The 17,856-nt window shown below is 38.0% G+C and overlaps 1 protein-coding gene across 2 annotated transcripts; it reads right to left on the reverse strand.

Moving 5' to 3' along the window:
- Nucleotides 1-9,424: 9,424 nt before the first annotated feature.
- zdhhc18a (zinc finger DHHC-type palmitoyltransferase 18a) lies at nucleotides 9,425-17,420 on the reverse strand. Of its 2 annotated transcripts, XM_027001571.2 has the most exons (10): nucleotides 16,270-17,420; nucleotides 15,837-15,997; nucleotides 15,548-15,697; nucleotides 15,203-15,340; nucleotides 14,770-14,821; nucleotides 14,002-14,104; nucleotides 13,712-13,821; nucleotides 13,314-13,416; nucleotides 11,797-11,865; nucleotides 10,896-10,984 (listed from the first exon to the last, which is right to left on the reverse strand). In XM_027001571.2, the coding sequence occupies exons 1-9, from the start codon at nucleotides 16,506-16,508 to the stop codon at nucleotides 11,824-11,826; spliced, it is 1,098 nt and encodes a 365-aa protein (XP_026857372.2). In that variant the 5' UTR covers nucleotides 16,509-17,420; the 3' UTR covers nucleotides 10,896-10,984; nucleotides 11,797-11,823. The 2 variants fall into 2 exon arrangements, with proteins under 2 accessions (XP_026857371.2, XP_026857372.2); XM_027001570.2 differs by lacking the exon at nucleotides 11,797-11,865 and having other exon boundaries at nucleotides 9,425-10,984.
- Nucleotides 17,421-17,856: the final 436 nt, after the last annotated feature.

Raw genomic sequence — 17,856 nt, forward strand, 5'->3', positions numbered from 1 at the left:
AACTTGTTTTTTCTTTTATATGAATTTATATCCTACCAATCTATGTGGTTTCATATAGTTACAAAACATTTTAAAACAATTACATTTTAAAACTTATTTCCATTTATGTAGAACATTGATGGAGATCTCATATTCTTTCTTAGATTTGCAAATGAGTGAATTTTCAAATCAATGCTACACCACATTGTTTATTTGAAACAGCTGTAAAGGTGGGTGGGGGGTTGTTCCCATCATAACTTCCAGCCCAGTCATGCATTCAAAGTAGCCAGTTCATCTGATACTCAAACAAAGTTTTTTTTACAGCACATCTGAAAAGCCAGAGAAAGAGCATGAGGCAAAATGAGGGCAACCCTTCAAATGGAGTGTCTCAAAGGAATAAAAACCATAAAAAGGTCCTTCAGAAATGTTTCTTAACACTGTCCAAACAAGTATTAAATATTCATCCCACATCTACCTACCTTATCTAGGTGGTCACAGAATAAGAACCCTTTCCCACCTCACAAAAAGCTCAGACAATTTTCATATTCACTATACATCACATGAGCATTTTCTTCTATTCAAAACTTATTTTAAGTTAAATATCAGTTTAAAGCTTTTAATGTATAAATCAGGGTTAAACAAATGCTTTAAATAAGGAATTAATTGAGAGACATTATTTGCACTGCAAGCACAACTAAATCATGAAGCTGAGTGTTCCTCTACCAAAATCAAGACTTGATCTTGATCACTACGAAGATATGAGTTTGCTTCCATACTTTTCTTGGGAATTATAGTAGTGATATCAGGTAATAAAATCCTCACCAGCCTACTGACATAGTTATTAAGTCATAAGTGTGACCCATTTTCAATGCACCAGAGCCTGAAGCTTATAGCTTTCTTGCATGCAAACCACAAGAGTGTAGCCAATTCCAGTTTTGGTGCCCAGAGGCTGTCTATGCTGCTGTTAGTAAATGAGGTGAATGAACCCAACAACCACTTCCACAGAAAAACTGGGGTCAGCAGCCCATATTTACATGGGGATGGGGAGAACTGCTTGGAATACTGTGGGTTGTCAAAGGCACACATTGGAAAGTCATTTCTCAGTTCCATTGGGAGCCATTTGAGTCCTGCAATGCAGGTAATACGTAAAATTTCCACTTGTTGTCACCACACCATATAGTTAGGCATGTATTATGTGGTGACAATTATAAATTAATTGTTTATAAAATCATTTTCATCCTTTGGTTCACTCAGAACCAACAGTAGTGAATGTGACCCAATATTAATGCCTTTGGCAGTTAACATCAGCTGCTCAGAATTTGTAGATGATGACATGAGAGTTTTGCTGTCAAGGCCAAATGTATGTATGTGAATGCTATACTTCTCAGAATGAAGGGTAGGGTGAGCCCCTACAACCTAGTGACTGTTCCACAGGAATGGTGTGAAACTGGTTCATGAAAAGCAAATCTGATCCTAGATCACTAATCTTAACTTGATACATATGACCCTAAGTCATATACTATTATTATTCTTATATTATTGCTAATAAGTGACTAGCAACCTGCCTTTGGGGCCATTTCATATTCAACCGCGTTAGTCATCTGTTGTTGTTGTTGTTGTTTATGAATAACTGAAAACTACACGATATTCTGTTTTCATCTCATCATCTGTAGTACAGCAACCAACATCAGGAAAAATGATCAACAAATTTTATGGGCAACGGCTTATCAGTGTTCTTTTTACTGTTATTGCTCCAGAAAGAAACCATAATCAAGTGATTTCTCAATGGTTGCTACTTTATTTATTATATAGCAGCTTGGCTGGATTTCACACTGTTTCGACTAAGTAAAAAGCTTTTGCTGGTTAACTGTCCTTGTAAATAAAAGTCACCTCAAAACAGTTATTGTCTATGAACACTATATAGATGGGTGAATCAAAGTAAAATTAAACAATGAGGCCATAATGTAGAAAGGTGAGCACAAACTTTGACATAAATCACAAAGGTGGAGTTTGACTTTACACGTAGCCATGGACAGTTACTTAGAGATTACATGACAGACACATAGGAACATAATAAATTTTGTAAACTTTTTTTACTAAGCTATTATGACTTCTCAGGTGAAAAGAGTTTCCAGATAAAAATCCAGATATATCATTTAAGTTTTATCATTCATCATTATAAGGCATTTCCATCCAGTTCTAACAGTGCTCAAGAACTGCACAGATAATTTAACACTATACCAAGATAGCTAAGGAGAAAGAAAATAACACTTATTTACCCAAGAGAATTTTCAAGTTTGAGTCAAACATAAGAGTCAGTCTGTCAAGTCAAATTTATTTATCTAGCGCTTTTTACAACAGTTGTTGTCACAAAGCAGCTTTACAAATGTCCAAGTCCAAGCCCCCAGTAAGCAAGCCAAGGGTGACAGTAGCAAGGAAAAACTCCCTAGAGCATGAGGAAGGAACCAAGACTCAAAGGGGGGCCCCATCTGACCGACAACAGGCAATACAATAGTAACAATATAAACAATAAGTAGTAAAACAGAGAGAAAAATAAATAAATAATAATTTAAAAAGAAAAAATAAACAATCAATGTCTAGTCCAGTTTTCTAGAAGTCCTAGTTTGGTCATGAAAGTGTGCATGTGTCCGAACCCATTCCGCATGAAAATGTCCATCAAGGGCAATGGAGAATTAATTGTCTGGGGAGGTATGGAGGGGTACAGCAGGGGGCATCAGAGGGTGGTGGGAGGAGCCATGGCAGCTGAGATGGGTTGAAGCTCAGTAACATCATGACATCAGGGGTAGGTGTACTTTGGCAGAAAGAGAGAATAGATCGTTAGACATGTCCAGTTATGAGGGTGTATAAGTTGGGGAACTATAATGTGGAATGATGGACTATGGCAGATCTAGCTATGGCTGCACAGCTAAAAGGATAGAGCCAGAAGGAAACCCTGGAACACTTTGCCACTCTCAGTCAACAAACCTGAGTGCCAAAAGAGAGATGAAGTGACAGCATCATAACATCCCAGTTTACCATAACCTTCAATGCCCATGGACCCCCAGACCTATACCCCAGATATTTACCTAAGATGGGAAGTATTTAATAAAATGCCTGACTGTACAGATGGGTTTTCATCTTAGCATTAAATGTTGACATTGTGTCTGAATGTGAATGTTCTAGTTCTAGTAAGAACTGGCTGCTGCATTTTTAACTAGCTGGAGCTTGTTTAGGCACTGAGTGGTACAGCCAGAGAGTAAGGCACTACAGAAGTCCAATCTTAAAGTGATAAATGCATGGTCTAGCTTTTCTGCATCATTTCAGGAGAGTATGTTCCTAATCTTTGCAATGTTACTGAGGTGGAGAAAGGTGGTCCTAGAAATATTATTTACATGATCTTAGAAGGAGAGACTGGGATCTATAATCACTCCAAGACCTTTAACTGTTAAAGATAATGTGATTGGGCGACCATTGAGGTTCATTAAGTAATTAGAGAGTGGGGTCCTAGCTGTCTGTGGGCCTAATAGAAGCACTTCTGTTTTGTCAGGATTAAGTGAGAGAAAGTTTGTCAACATCTAGTGTCTGACATCCTTTATGCATTCCTCAATAATACTAAGCTGATATATGTCCTCTGGTTTGACTGAGACATATAACTGAGTATTATCAGTGTAGCAATGGAAACTAGCACAGTGTTTACATATAATGTCACCTAGAGGTAGCATATATAAAGAAAAAAGCAGAGGCCCTAGAACAGATCCTTGTTGTACACTGAAAAGTCTCCATTTTTGTTAACAAATTGGTAGTGACTGGCTAGATAAGATTTAAACCAGGAAAGGGCTATTCCCTTAATCCCAACATTTTCAGGTCTATCTAGTAAAATGTTGTGATCTACAGTGTCAAATGCTGCACTTTAAGTGATATAAGCAAAGAAACATAACCCTGGTCAGAAGCCAACAACAGGTCGTTAACTACTTTAATCAGTGCTGTCTCTGAACTATGATGAGGCCTAAACCCTGGCTGAAAGACTTCATGTATCTGATTCTGATTCATGTATGAGCTTAGCTGCTGAGCAACAGCTTTTTCAAGGACCTTGGAAATAAATGACAGCCTGTAGTTTGACAGCTGACATGGGTCAAGGTTAGATCTTTTGATAAGTCGTCTGATTACTGCTAATTTGAATGATTTAGTTACATAGCCAATGTTCAAGGAGGAGTTTTTTAAATTTAGTAAAGGTTCCATTACTTCAGGTAGAATTTTCTTAAGAAAGTGCATGGGTACCGAATATAGTAAGCAAATGGGGGATTTTGTGCACAAGATCAGATATGTAAGTGTAACGGCTCGAGTGCCGCAGTGCAAGGAGCAGGACGCACAGACTCCCTTGAAGTGGTGAAACATTTGACATTAAACACGAACGACAATGGTGGCACTCACAGAGTGACGACATTGAACATGAACACAAACAGTTGAACACTAACAACGGAGACTATATAACCATCAACTTGACATAAGCAAACGACATTGACATCAACAATGACCAACAATGAGGCATGCACTGACGGAGGTTTAAATAGACAAACACTCAAACCCCGTGCAGGTGCGTACCATCACGGACGGCGTGGCTACAAACGAAGGTGAACCCCCCCTGCAAGCGGCAGGTCGTACCACGTGACTCGTGTGGGGGGAGTGTCCCGTGACAGTAGGTTCATGCGCTTGGGCAGATAGGATTCTAGTGTATTTTTTGGCTTGGTTTTGCTTTGGCTTGGTCTTGCTTTGGCTTGGTCTCTAATGTGCTAAATTTTCTCATTGAAGAAATTCACGAATTCAATACTACTATGTGAAATTGTAATCTGAGCATTGGTGTCAGTTTTATTCCTACTTAGACGTGTGATTGTACTAAATAGAACTCTATGATTATTTTTGTTATTTTCCATTAGGGTCGAGAGATTAGCTATTGGAGAGGTAATAATTGCCTTTCTATACTTGAGAAGGCTCTCCTTCCATGCAATCTGGAAGACAACAAGTTTAATGTGATGCCATTTACATTCTATATTTCAAGTGTAAAAAGTGTTTCTATACAGTTCCCTCAAGAATTATTACCTCTGTTAAGGTTTAACAGAAAGACTCTGAACTATGGAGTGTAATTGTAGTGATGGAAACTTGGATTGCAACACCCTGGAATGCAATCGACTCCCGCAGCTGTCCAGCTGCAAACTCTGGAGAAAATGTTGCCTCTTGAACCATCCTCATGTTTCAGGCAGGTTAAGTTCTAATTGTTTAAAACTTAATTATTACCCTGATAGTGGAAATAAGCATGCTTATGTCTGAAACAATTTTTAATAGCCTTTGTCTCATTTATGAAGGTCAATGTTATCTATATGTATTCACTATCCATCATCTATACATTCACAGATTTTCACGTAAGTATAGTTGATAAACAAAGCATGTTTTCAATGTCTCTTCTGCATATCTTTATCAAAAGTGTCAATAATTTAGTAGGATACTGTAAAGCAGAATGACTGCAATAAGGTCTGACCCTATGGGGCCTGCACATTCTATTCTAAGTAGCCGCAATAACGGAATGAGGATTGACGTAAAAGGCTCTTTAAAAACATTTTATTCCTTGTAACAGAACTTCACATATTTATCCTAAAATGTCAATTCAGTGATTACAGAACATGAAATTCCAGATATAAAAATCAGAATGGATATGCAAGTTGGAGGACAAGGTTGGGTAAACTGGGATGTGAAGACAGTTGTGAACAAGATTTGCTCAGAAGGGCTTTAACTTCAAAAACTGCTGACAGCCGAGTTACATCCAAAGAGTAATTATTTGACTTAAAAAAAGACTGAAACTTTCACCTTTGGACGGTGTTTTGCAGAATGTGTGGGTGGTCTTTACTGATCAGAAGATAGGCCTAATTCAGAACCAGAATTACACATAAAGTATATACTGAATGTAGATTGAGAGCAAAAGAAACAACGATCAAATGGCAAATACATGACTGACAACTACATCATGTATATGCATAACAGTATTTCTCATCATTACATGGTGAAAAATGTTAAGCTGAGGTGTACAATGCTAACTAAAACCTTTGCTTGTGATGTTCCTGGGTCCTCAGTATGGAAAACCTGGATTTATAATGTATGTTATGTGCTCTAAACAGAAGAAGTCTTGGATTATGGGTCTTATACCTGCAATATATAAACTTGATCTATCTATTTTTGGATTTGTTGGTTATCATAACCCAATTGTTGACATATCTGAGCTGTACCATTACATGTATCACTCTTTTGTGAAGCACAGGGAGACTTATACAAGGAGTGAATGCAACTCAGAGGATAACTAATACTTTCCATTTGGTCTAATCCCATACATGCAAGGCTTCAGATCCAATTACAAGTGAACTGAGCGTTAGGGGAGGCAAATCTATTAGACACAAAGCCTGCTATGTGGCTTACCTTTGGCCCACATACGCCTTCATTCATTGGTTGTGGCCAGCGAAAGACTGTGGACCACCTCATATCAGACAATGTCAAATGTATTGCTTTGCCATATATTGTTTTGAAGTACCAAATTGTTTGCAGCAGAAGCAAATACATAAATATGACCAGCTTAAAGGGCTATACTTGTATGGCAGTTCCACAGAAAACCTTAGTGGCTGTCAGTGTAAAAGAATACTCCACTTACACCTCAACATATCAGTGTGCTGACAGGGGTTGAAATGTTGTGCATTTCATGGTGTTATGTGCAATAAAGTTAACTAATGTTGGCCAGTACCTTGCCTAAAATGTTTACCTTTCACTTTCTATGCCTCTGTGGATCCCACTGGATAGATTTCAATTGATTTTGCCACTGTTTCTTTTTTTTGTTGTTTTAAATTAAAATCAAAAAGAAGGAGGAAAGAAATGTGAAAGGATTCTTGCTGTCATGTCATGATATATGAAATATCAACAGTATGGCTGCAAATGCAATGTCTTGTCTGTTCTGCAAACTAATGGAGACGATGCTCCTGAGACCTGGAGAAACCAGCATATGAACAGATGGTGCACATAGGCAAAAGACAACCCTTCATAGATTTGTGATTTATACTACAAAAGGAAGGAGAAACAACAACTCTAGAGTAATGGGTTTTCAGCAAGGTCATATGTAACTCTGATTCAGAGAATACATGACTCATGGCAAAGTCTGAGAAACACATCCAAAGCTCTCATGGCTAAAGCACCCTGAACTTCTTTTTTATATTAGAGATGCTTCTTAAGATTTCCTGAAAATGTGTAGTACTTTTAGAAAGTCTACATTTCTTTTCAGGTTTAGAATCCTTGTAATAAACAGGATATCAAATAGACCTTTGTTTTATATTGTAACATAGAGGTTTCAAGTGTCTCTTTAAATGTCTTTATTCTGAGAAAGAAAACTAAGTATGAAAACAAATGTACACCACATGGATAATGTATGATACTTGGCTAATTCATACTGTGACTGAATTAATTGCTCTAGTACTTCTGAGATATCTGATAGCTGACTTGGACTCAACAATATTCCTCTTTTAAAGCTGTTTGGTTCAATGGGCATTAGAATAAAATGTGCCCGTCATGTCACTACCCTGAATTTTAGTTAGACTGGTCCAGTCAAAAATGATAAATGTTAAAAATGTCAGTATCATCGTATCTGAGGAACTATAAACAGCTCTTAAAAATTAGGTTATTTTGCTTACTTAAAGGTACTTTTCTCCATTATTAAGGTGTAGTGATATATAATTATAAGATGAGAGTACAAAAGTAGGTTATTTGTAAGATTTGTGATGAGTATAATTCAAAATATTAATCATGAGAGAAAAGTAAGATATAACAGCATTTCTTTTGTTAATTGCATCCCTATACAGATGAGGATGTGGTCTTATCAGTAGAGTATCACTTTTTGCCACTAATTAGAACAATTTAGATTATAACTGGTCTAAAACTTTACCTATGTAAAGAATGGCAGGAAATGACAGGACCTGAGTGAACTGCATAGAAGCTTAAATTAAATTTTCCTCAAAGAGGTGAAAAATAAATTAAAACAGGTAACGAGATACACCCAGCATAAATCAGGACTTGGCAGGGCTTGTGATTATTGTTCATTGTTTTCCTAATGGTGGATGTCATAACCTATTTGATGGAAAGCAAATGCAAATACACCATGGTCCAAACCAGGCCAAATCAGCATCAGTTAAGATTAAGGATAAGAGCTTGGTGCATATGAGCAAAAATATCAAGTACATATCAGATTATCTTTTCTGTCAGTCTTGGTTCTTGCATTGCATTTTGTTCCAAGATGCCCATGTCAATTCAAAGTCTTTACTAAAGACCTTACTAATGTGTGCAGGACAGGAGTGCTCCAGGCCTGAGAAAGGGCAAAACTACTCACTATACTTGATAACTTTATCTTGGTTAGAAGGACCTACATGCCACCTAGTGTTGAAGACCATATTAGCTCCACTTTCAAATTCAGATTAAATATTGGTGTACACACCACTTTCAAATTCAGATCTAATGATGGCACACAATGATTGATGTCCATCAGGAATGTATTCATAAAGTAACAATATGACAGATTGTTCCTTATTGTGTGGTGAATATGGTCACGTCTGGAGTCTCACTTTCAAAATGTGCTTTTATATTAACCAATTTGCACTACAAAAAAAGGAACAAATCTGGACCAATTGGAAATCTTGGCCCACTGTTTGATATGCTATTTGCTTTAAGAGTTCATAACTATCTGCATACATTTACATAGCTTAAACAAAGAGTCCGTATGACTAAATGTTCTATATGACTAAATGCCTATGCTTAGGAGTAGAGCACAAAGTTGTCATGTTTGCTTACACCTAGAAAACATGAACAACAGCCTTTTAGCAACATCTTTTTTTTTTAAAAAAGGACTTTTAGTAGGCTCAGTCATTTACTTAAGGTTGGCAGTAAACTGGATTTTAACATAGTAGATCACCATACAAAACATCACAGGGTCTGGGTTTACACTTAAAAAACAAATACATGCACAAACTTGACGTTCAATCATGGCTACCCTATGTAATAAATCACCTCACCCCCCCCTACCTGGGGGGGACAAAATAACAGAAACACCTCTATATAGGGAGTTCATCATATACACTCTTCAAACCAAAACTTACAAAGCAATGACATTAGATTATTCTTTACTCTAATGCTAATATTTGACAAAACAAAATGACATTAAAAAAAGACCACAATTAAATTTAAATCTCTCTGTCCCAATCCTAGCAAAACCGTGCAGTTACCTTCTCAAAAGTAATATTAATGATTAATTTACCAAACAGCCCCCATGTATGTACCTTAGAAATCATACAACACATCCACAGTTCAGAAAAAGCCAAAGGAAGCACTGAAAATTTGTTCCCACATTATGAAATTTGTCTTTCTGAAAAAATTCCTCAGTAGAATTTACAAAACAATGACACTGCTGACAATAGTCATCTTAAGACATTATTTAATTTGCACCCACCAACATCCATCTTCTGGAAAATATTTCAGGATTATTACTTTCCTAAATTTACCAGCCTAAACACTGGGCTCACCATTTCCTGCTCAATTACTCAAAAAGGGCCTAACATTAACCTCTAACCATACAAAAATAAATATATAAGAATCTTCTTAATTATTGTTCTAAACAGCAATTCTAAGACTCAGGTGAGGATGTTTAAGTACAAATACACAAATATTGAGAATTGAGTAAATCCCCAGCAAAACCCCACTAAACACTTGTACAGCCAGTATAAGTAATTTCCACAGGATGCAGATTTCTATTTCTAGGATGCAGGGTCACTGTACTTGTATACAGTAGCCATGCCTAATGTAGAAACCTGGTCGTTGTTTTTTTGGTACTAAGATTACTTAAATACCATGACCCACAAGGCTTTGCATCACCTATCCATCCTCCACACCCCACAAGCTTAGAAGGCTACATCTCAGCATGAGTTTAGTGACATTAAGACTTGGAGAGTTCATATTTGCATGTGGAATTTTTACTGCTGAGATTAGTTTTATAACCACTTCACATGGGATGTCCAGTGAGCACAAGTTTAAATAATCCTAATAAACAGACATCATGCCCCATGCTTGAACACCCCTTCTGTAATACTGATTATTAACCAATTACTTCCTTATTCCTTTTTGCATTTCATTCTCCCTCTCCTCTGGTGGTTGTGCGGTGGAGGCCCGTTTTTGTTTGTACATGTCAAGTGACACTTCCCTAAAACAAGTCGTTTTACAAATACGATTATTGCTATGACTAAGATTAAAATATGGCTCAGGCCAAACATCAAACATCACTTGCGATCACTGTAGATAAAATAAGAAACAAAACTAACTCAAGAAACATGCTTTGTGGTCATCAGTATCCAGTTTGAGAAAGATCACAAAAGAGTAGTTTAATCCTAAAACCAGTTTGCTATCCATAACAATGGACATTAAAAAGCTTAGGTCCAGTAGCTGTTACCTACTTCTCCAAGGTGGTATGGCTCCTGAGACAATCCTGAGTTTTTAAAAAAAATATATATACACATACTTTTACTGCTACTTTTAGAAGGATAAATGTAATCTCAGGTACCGTGCCATCTCTGACAGGGTTAGCAGAGGAGTAGCAGTGGGACAAAGCTCACGTCAGGAACCTTACTACATATGAGAGGGCTATGGCTAAGGGAGTAAGGTGGACTCAAGACACCTGATATTTATAGGCATCCAGCATGCCCTTTTGAGTTATTCCCTCTCTGACAGCAGGCCTTGTCCATGGGGTGCTCCGTCTGTTGTCCCGAGCGGCTGGCAGGGGAACTTGTGTTGTGTTAGATGGTGACAGCATGCTCGAAACACTATTGAAGGGAAATTCCTGGGTCACTAGGGCAGTCTTAGGTGTGGCTGAGGTACAGGTGCTGTGGACCAGTGATGAATGAGCAACTGTCTCCAAAAGCTTCTTAGGGGCCTGTGTGCACTGCACACAATAGGGGAAGGGAGAGAACAAAAATTAAAATAAGTGAAGACTGCAATGTATAGCTGCCATGCACATGGGTGCACTAAAATGGGCAAACCAAAACAAAGAAACAAAAACCCACATACAGAACAAATGAGTCAAAACATTAATCAATACAGTAGGGTTAGGTTCACTTCAAAATACACTGTAAAGAAATCCTTCCAAAGAACTTAGGGGCTTTTTATTGAGCAGTAGAGAAAGGAGGAGGCAGCATGTTTCATGGTGAATGGCTTCCCCAGCATCACTGGGGGTGAAGAGATGACCTATACATTATATTAGAAAAGAATTACAAGTGAATGAATACCACACAAGAGCGAGTTCAAAAATGCCTGCAGGTAGAACCCTCTGGAATGACAGAAACTGAGGAGAAAAAAAAAAAAGTATGTATTTACATGAAAAGGTTATGAAGCTGGGCAAGGCTGTAAGAGTATCAGAACAAGTAATATAATGTGTGGGACTATATATACAAATAATCAAACTGAAAACAGGCTTGTGTCACTGTTGCAGGAGTCTACTTAGAAATCCAATTAGGTCTAAACCATGAACATTTTATTCTTTTCCTGGAAAGTAGCTACTTTAGATGTATACATAGATACACACATTACATATTTAGGGTAGAGATTCAGACATTTAGTTGAAATCACAGTTAAGCATGTAGAAGAGAATTGGCAAATGAAAAGAAAATACAGAGTCTGAGCTAATGGAAATGGTAGTTATGCCATGAGTGGAGAAGAGGGTGATGAGGTAGCATGCAAACCATCCAACACTCTTACCAAAAATAATGAGACCTGCCAGAACCTTCAGGCAGTGCAGGAGAAAGCAAAGTCCTGACAGTTGTCCTCCTGTTAAAATCAGCTCATTACATCATATTGCAAACTGCACTGTTCAATTATCTAGCCAGGATTCCCTGAAGATGCATTTTATATTGCATTTAAAAATACAATTATCTTTTACTACTCTGATCAAAAATGTTTCCTGTTAATGATTCAAATTCATAGCAGTATGGCAGTTTCAGGAAAAACCAGATGACTGCAGCATTACTGAGCTCCCATCATATCATAATACATAGAAACACCTACACTGTAGGCTCAAATTTCCCATTCAGATACATTTTACTATTGTGTTCAACGTGCATTTACACCCTCTGCTACTATAACTGCCTTAAAAAAATTAATTAAAAAAAAAAAAATTTTTAATCCGGCCAACAGCATTTTTTTTTTTTTTTTTTTTTTGTGGTAAAAAAGACACGCACGCACACCAAAAAAAAAAAAAAAAAAAGGTCACACACCAATATTTCTTTGGACCGCCTTTAGTTTTGATTATGGCATGTGTTCGCTGTGGTATGGTTTCCACAAGCTTCTGCAATGACAACATTTATTTCTGTCCAGAGTTGCATTAATCCCCCCCCCCCCCAAGATCTTGTATTGATGATGGGTGATTTGGACCACTGCGCAAAGTCTTCTCCAGCACATCCCAAAGATTCTCAGTGGGGTTCAGGTCTGGACTCTGGTGGCCAATCCAAGTGTGAAAATGATGTCTCATGCTCCCTGAACCACTCTTTCACAATTTGAGCCTGATGAATTATGAAATATACCCGTGCCATCAGGGAAGAAAAAAAAAAAAAAAAAACCATTGATGCAATAACCTGGTCATTGAGTAAGTCAGCTGACCTCATTCTTTGGGCACAATGTTGCTGAACCTAGACTTGACCAACTGCAGCAACCCCAGATCATAGCACTGCCCCCATAGGCTTGTACGGTAGGTACTATGCATGATGGGCCCATCAGGGTAAGAAGAGAGGAGTCTGAAGTGATGTACCCATCACTCTGGAACAGGTAAATCTGGACTCAGACCACATGACCTTCTTCCATTGCTCCAGAGTCCAATCTTTATGCTCCCTAGCAAATTGAAGCCGTTTTTGCTAGTTATCCTCAATGACGAGGGGTTTTCTTAAGGCTACACAGCTGTTTAGTCCCAATCCCTTGAGTTTCCGTCGTATTGTGCATGTGGAAACGCTCTTACTTTCATTAGTAAAAAATGTTTCAGAAATGGGATTTTTTCTTGGCTATAGAGAATCAATTTTACAATAATCACCAGCAAGTGATTAATATATGCCAAAGGAACCTACACAAAGGATCAAGATAAGATGAACTACCCTGTTAAATAGCTTAATTATTAAATACTAATCAAATAACCAGTTTGACTTTGATAATCCTGATACACAGGTTTAAATGTTGATTTTGGGATATCTAGGGTGCAAGAATGAAGGAGCAGAGGCAAACACCCTTACCATGTTGGTGTCATTTTTGGCCATGAAAGGATGGAGCTCAGACCCAGAGGCGACCGTTCGAGGGATCACATCAGGAGGTAAAAAACCTCTTCTGTCAATTAAACTGAACGAAAAACATTTAGAATAACAGTGTGTAACTAATGTTTATTAGCGCTACAGAAAAAACACAACAAATCAACTGGTTCGTGTTTGCAGCATTCCATTTGTGTGGCTTTTCTACCCCATAAACCCTCAGAACTAAACTTCCGAGACATGATTAAGTCTAGTCCCAAAGTGGAATGCCAGATATAATTCAACATTGAAAGTCTCTTTCAGCCAAGGGTTAGTTACAAGCTGCGTCTGAGAACCTGGCCATGACATCCCCAAGATATTCTACCACCCTTCATACTAGTACTGACCTCGGGGGCATGGGTCCACACAGCACTGCACAACAGTTACGGAAGATGCCGTTGTAGCTGTAAGGGTTTCCTGATTCTTCTCCTCTTTTGGTTGACCAAGAGCCTTTTATCTGAAACGAATTATTAACAAAAGATGTCTGAGTTCTAATGACAAATATCGATTTTAAATGACAAGTTCGACATTACATGCTTCATAACTGTTTCACTTATCTAAATAAATCACAATTCCTACTTGAATGTATTGCACATCTTTTCACAAATATAGCATTTTATTATGTGGTAATGCTTACATCTTCATTAGTTGTGAGGTTGGAGGCCACCAAGTAAGTATGAAAGCCAGAAAGGCCCAGAGTAGACCAGATAGAGAAGAAACAAACAACCAGCTCCACAACATTACTGGAGGGGTTAAGGTTGAAATATGGTTACAAGTGAATGACTCTCGATATCAAACACTAGAGGGTAAGAATTAATCTGTGATATTCATCATGACACATTTAAGTCTAAACTTTAATGCAGTACCAACATAATTAAACATTTGTGAAAGCTGTGCTCAAGACTATCCATGTCCTCAAGCCAACAACTCAAGGGGCCTCTGCTAAAGTTAAGTCAAATGTATTGATATAGCTCTTTTTACATGTCACAAAGCTGCTTTACAAAATGTATGGGTCCAGATCTCTGATTAGCGAGCCAAAGGTGATGGTGGCAAGCAAAAACTCCCTGGGAGGATTTAAGGAAGAAACCTTGGGAGGACCAAAACTCAAACTCTGCTAAAACATACAGACCAATAGCATATTGTGCTATGGATAAGTTCAACCACTTAAACACCCACTCTACTGTGTGCCGTTTGGCATCCTGTCTCGAGCAGCAGCCGCCTATATGCCAGAGAAATGACTGAGATGAAATGAGTCTAAGAATGAATGGGATTAGAAGCAGCAGTGATCTGCAGTCCTGCAACCAGACATCCAAGCTTCTTCAGCATGGTCACAGGATGAATATGCAGGGCAGTAGTGAATGGTTTATGCCAGACGTGAGGTAGTAGACATGGACAGAAAGGATATCTTGCTGGGCTCTCCTGTAAGGCTTGTAAGAAACCTTTATCACCTTGTGATCCTGTAGATGGGTAGTAGAAATTATTATTCAATAATTCATCTATATACAGCAAAGCTGCAGATTTATGATCAGGAAAGTAACTGTTGACAGTTATATTATACCAGACATGTTTAAGAAGAGTTTAACCCTACAACCACCACTACTAAGGTGACTGTGCGATATAATTAGCTGTTCCAATGTGCACTGGATTTTGTCATTTGAACAACTTTCTTAGTTACTTGAGACCATGGTCAGTGACATGACTTTCCAGTATAGTAATTTAACATTAGAATTATCCAAAAGATACACAAAAATTGCTCCAACTCTAGCACAAACCTTTTTGGCGTTTGTGTTTGCATTCGTTTAGGCAGTGTACAGACATGGTATTTTAAGATGACTTACGTAAAGTAAGGTGTGTGATCACACAGCCCAGAATGAAGGAGGTGAGAAAGGACAATGAGACTATGAAGGTGTAGAAAAAGCGATAATTGCGCTTCCCAACACAATTCCCCACCCATGGGCAGTGGTGGTCAAAACGCTCTGTTTTTGAGAACACACATGCATAACTTATTGCATTACAATTTTTAATGCCATAAATACAGCAAGTTAAATTTTTTGATCGTTTTACTAAACAAAAAGTAAAAAGACATGGGTAAAAATTTTAATATTGTGCATGTCTGGGTAACCACTTTCAATGCAATTCCATGTTTAAAATTGGAACTCACAAATTGTTAAATATGGTCTTACCTACACAATTGTCACACAGACTACAGTGTGAAGTACGGGGGGGACGAAACATCTTGCAGGTAAAGCAATATTTGAGCTTGACTACCTCCCCATTTATAATGATTTCCTTAGTCCGAGGTGGGGGGCGGTATGTAACTGACCCAGAGTTATCTAAGAGTTTTTAAAAAGAATACATAGGGATGTAAACTTATTTACCTTATGCATTACCTTTAAAATTACATGCACCAAGTTAAACATTTTTAAAGAACAACAAAAATTTAAAACAGTTTAGACATCTCAAAAGTCTTACCGATTTGCCGTTCAGTGTTGGTGACCTCCTCGGGTAAAGCCCTTGGTAATATCCCTGGATCTGTAAAACTGGTCTGAAGAAGGGTAATGACCACAAACAAAAACAGCACTCCAGCAACCACTGGGATGCAGATAGTAAGGTGAGTCACCAAAAAGGGGCAACTGTTGGGGGGAGGGGGGATGGGGGGGGGAAAGATGTTAAATTATCAAAACTGTCACTGTTTATCAAAGTAGGTAACTGGACAATATCTCGACAAACCATTGGACTGTTAACATCCCAACACGACAAGGACGTTTTTAAATATTCGTTTAAGCTGATCAAATCTTGCACCATCTTAAAATCTCAGTAAACACAGACAATGTAACGTCATTGTTGCTGTACTGCTACTATGAACAGAAACACGCTCAATATTATCGAGGAGTCAAGTACTCACTCAAATATAAAGAATAACACACTCGTGACCACAATAAGGCCGAGTGTCAATGGCAGCACACCGCACTGCCGGGCAACGATGATACGTCCATCACAGTAGAAACGATTTCTCCCAGGAAATACTTCCCATTTTCTTCGTGGGCGATGTGATTTGTTTTTCGCACACTGAGTGGACGTTGGTGTTGAGGCTGGTGTTCCCAGTGCTAGGGGGTCGATTTGTTGATATTCACAGTTTTTCATTGTAAGCGACTGTGACCAACCGTAATGGAGGTAGACGTCTAGCTAGCAAGTTAACCTAGGTAACTTGTGAAATGCAACAATGCTGTCGTGATCTTACAAATACGAAAATCCCCCCCACTCGTTTAGGACCAAAATCATTAGCTTAGCTACCTGCTTCAGAATCGTATAGAAGCAAACTTACTCGTGTAGTTAACTAGGATTACCTGTTCACAGCTAGCACAATTAAACGCCAGGGGCGTTTTTGCGAGCTTTATCATTTACACTAGAAAGCAATGCGTTTTCTTCAAGCGTGATGCTCTTCATTAAAGGAACTGGGTCCCTTGTCCCGTTTAATTAATCTCTATAGACACTTGTACACAATTTAGCTACCTGGGTAGCTATCCTAGCCAGCTAAATTAGCTTGTCATAGTATTACACAAGCAAACTTAGCTAACAACAATAACATAAGATAGTAAGGGTGGCCCAAGGCATAACGCTAAATAAGACAGCGTCTTGTATTTAATTACTACAGCTAACCGGACAACCATAAGCCAACAGTCTACGGCGACAGTTAGCTAGCTAGTTATAGTCAAGACATGTTTTCATCATCATTACAAACCAGACCATATCCGGCTGGCTAGCTAGCTAACGTTAGCTAGATGGCCAAAAGTCACCTGCTATCCATCACAGACGGAATTATCTGACAGCCGATTCCATTCGGACTGCAGCTAAGCTACAGCTACCGGATCTGGCTTCTTTCTACCGACCTTTTGTTACCAGACGTCGTAAACCTCCTTTAATCATTCGTCGCTTAATTTACAACGAGAAAAGTAATGCTTTGTGTCGTATAGGTGATCTGAATGAGCTAGTTTGTCTATAAAATATTTATGTGGTTTAGACTGTCAACGGGTGTTACCTAGCCAACAAACTACTTGTTAATTAACACGTCTTACGACACTTCCTCAGGAGGCATCTGATAAGTCATTGGGCCCAATTACAAATTACGTTTCGGCATTCTTGGATTGTCGAAATCGCCGTGTAAATTTTAAACAGGTACTGCAACAAATTAACTGCGTCTAGGTTAGAATTTATATATTTTCACAAGAGCCAAACTCTTAATTTTCTAATTTTTACAAAATGGACTATTACTACTTTTTCATTTTTTAAACTTGGCCTATTTGCCATAGAAAACGGCAATTTCTAAAAATATTCCTAGCATGGTTTAAATGCCTAATAACTCATATTAGATGATTTATTTATTTAAGTATTAATATATACCACATAGTATTGTTTCTTTGTACTTTATTAGCATAGTTCTTACAAAGCTGAAACCATTGATAAATACAGTGGGTTAAATGCTTAACAGGTG

The sequence above is a fragment of the Electrophorus electricus genome, chromosome 10 (genome assembly GCF_013358815.1).
Source record: "Electrophorus electricus isolate fEleEle1 chromosome 10, fEleEle1.pri, whole genome shotgun sequence".
NCBI lineage: Eukaryota > Metazoa > Chordata > Actinopteri > Gymnotiformes > Gymnotidae > Electrophorus > Electrophorus electricus.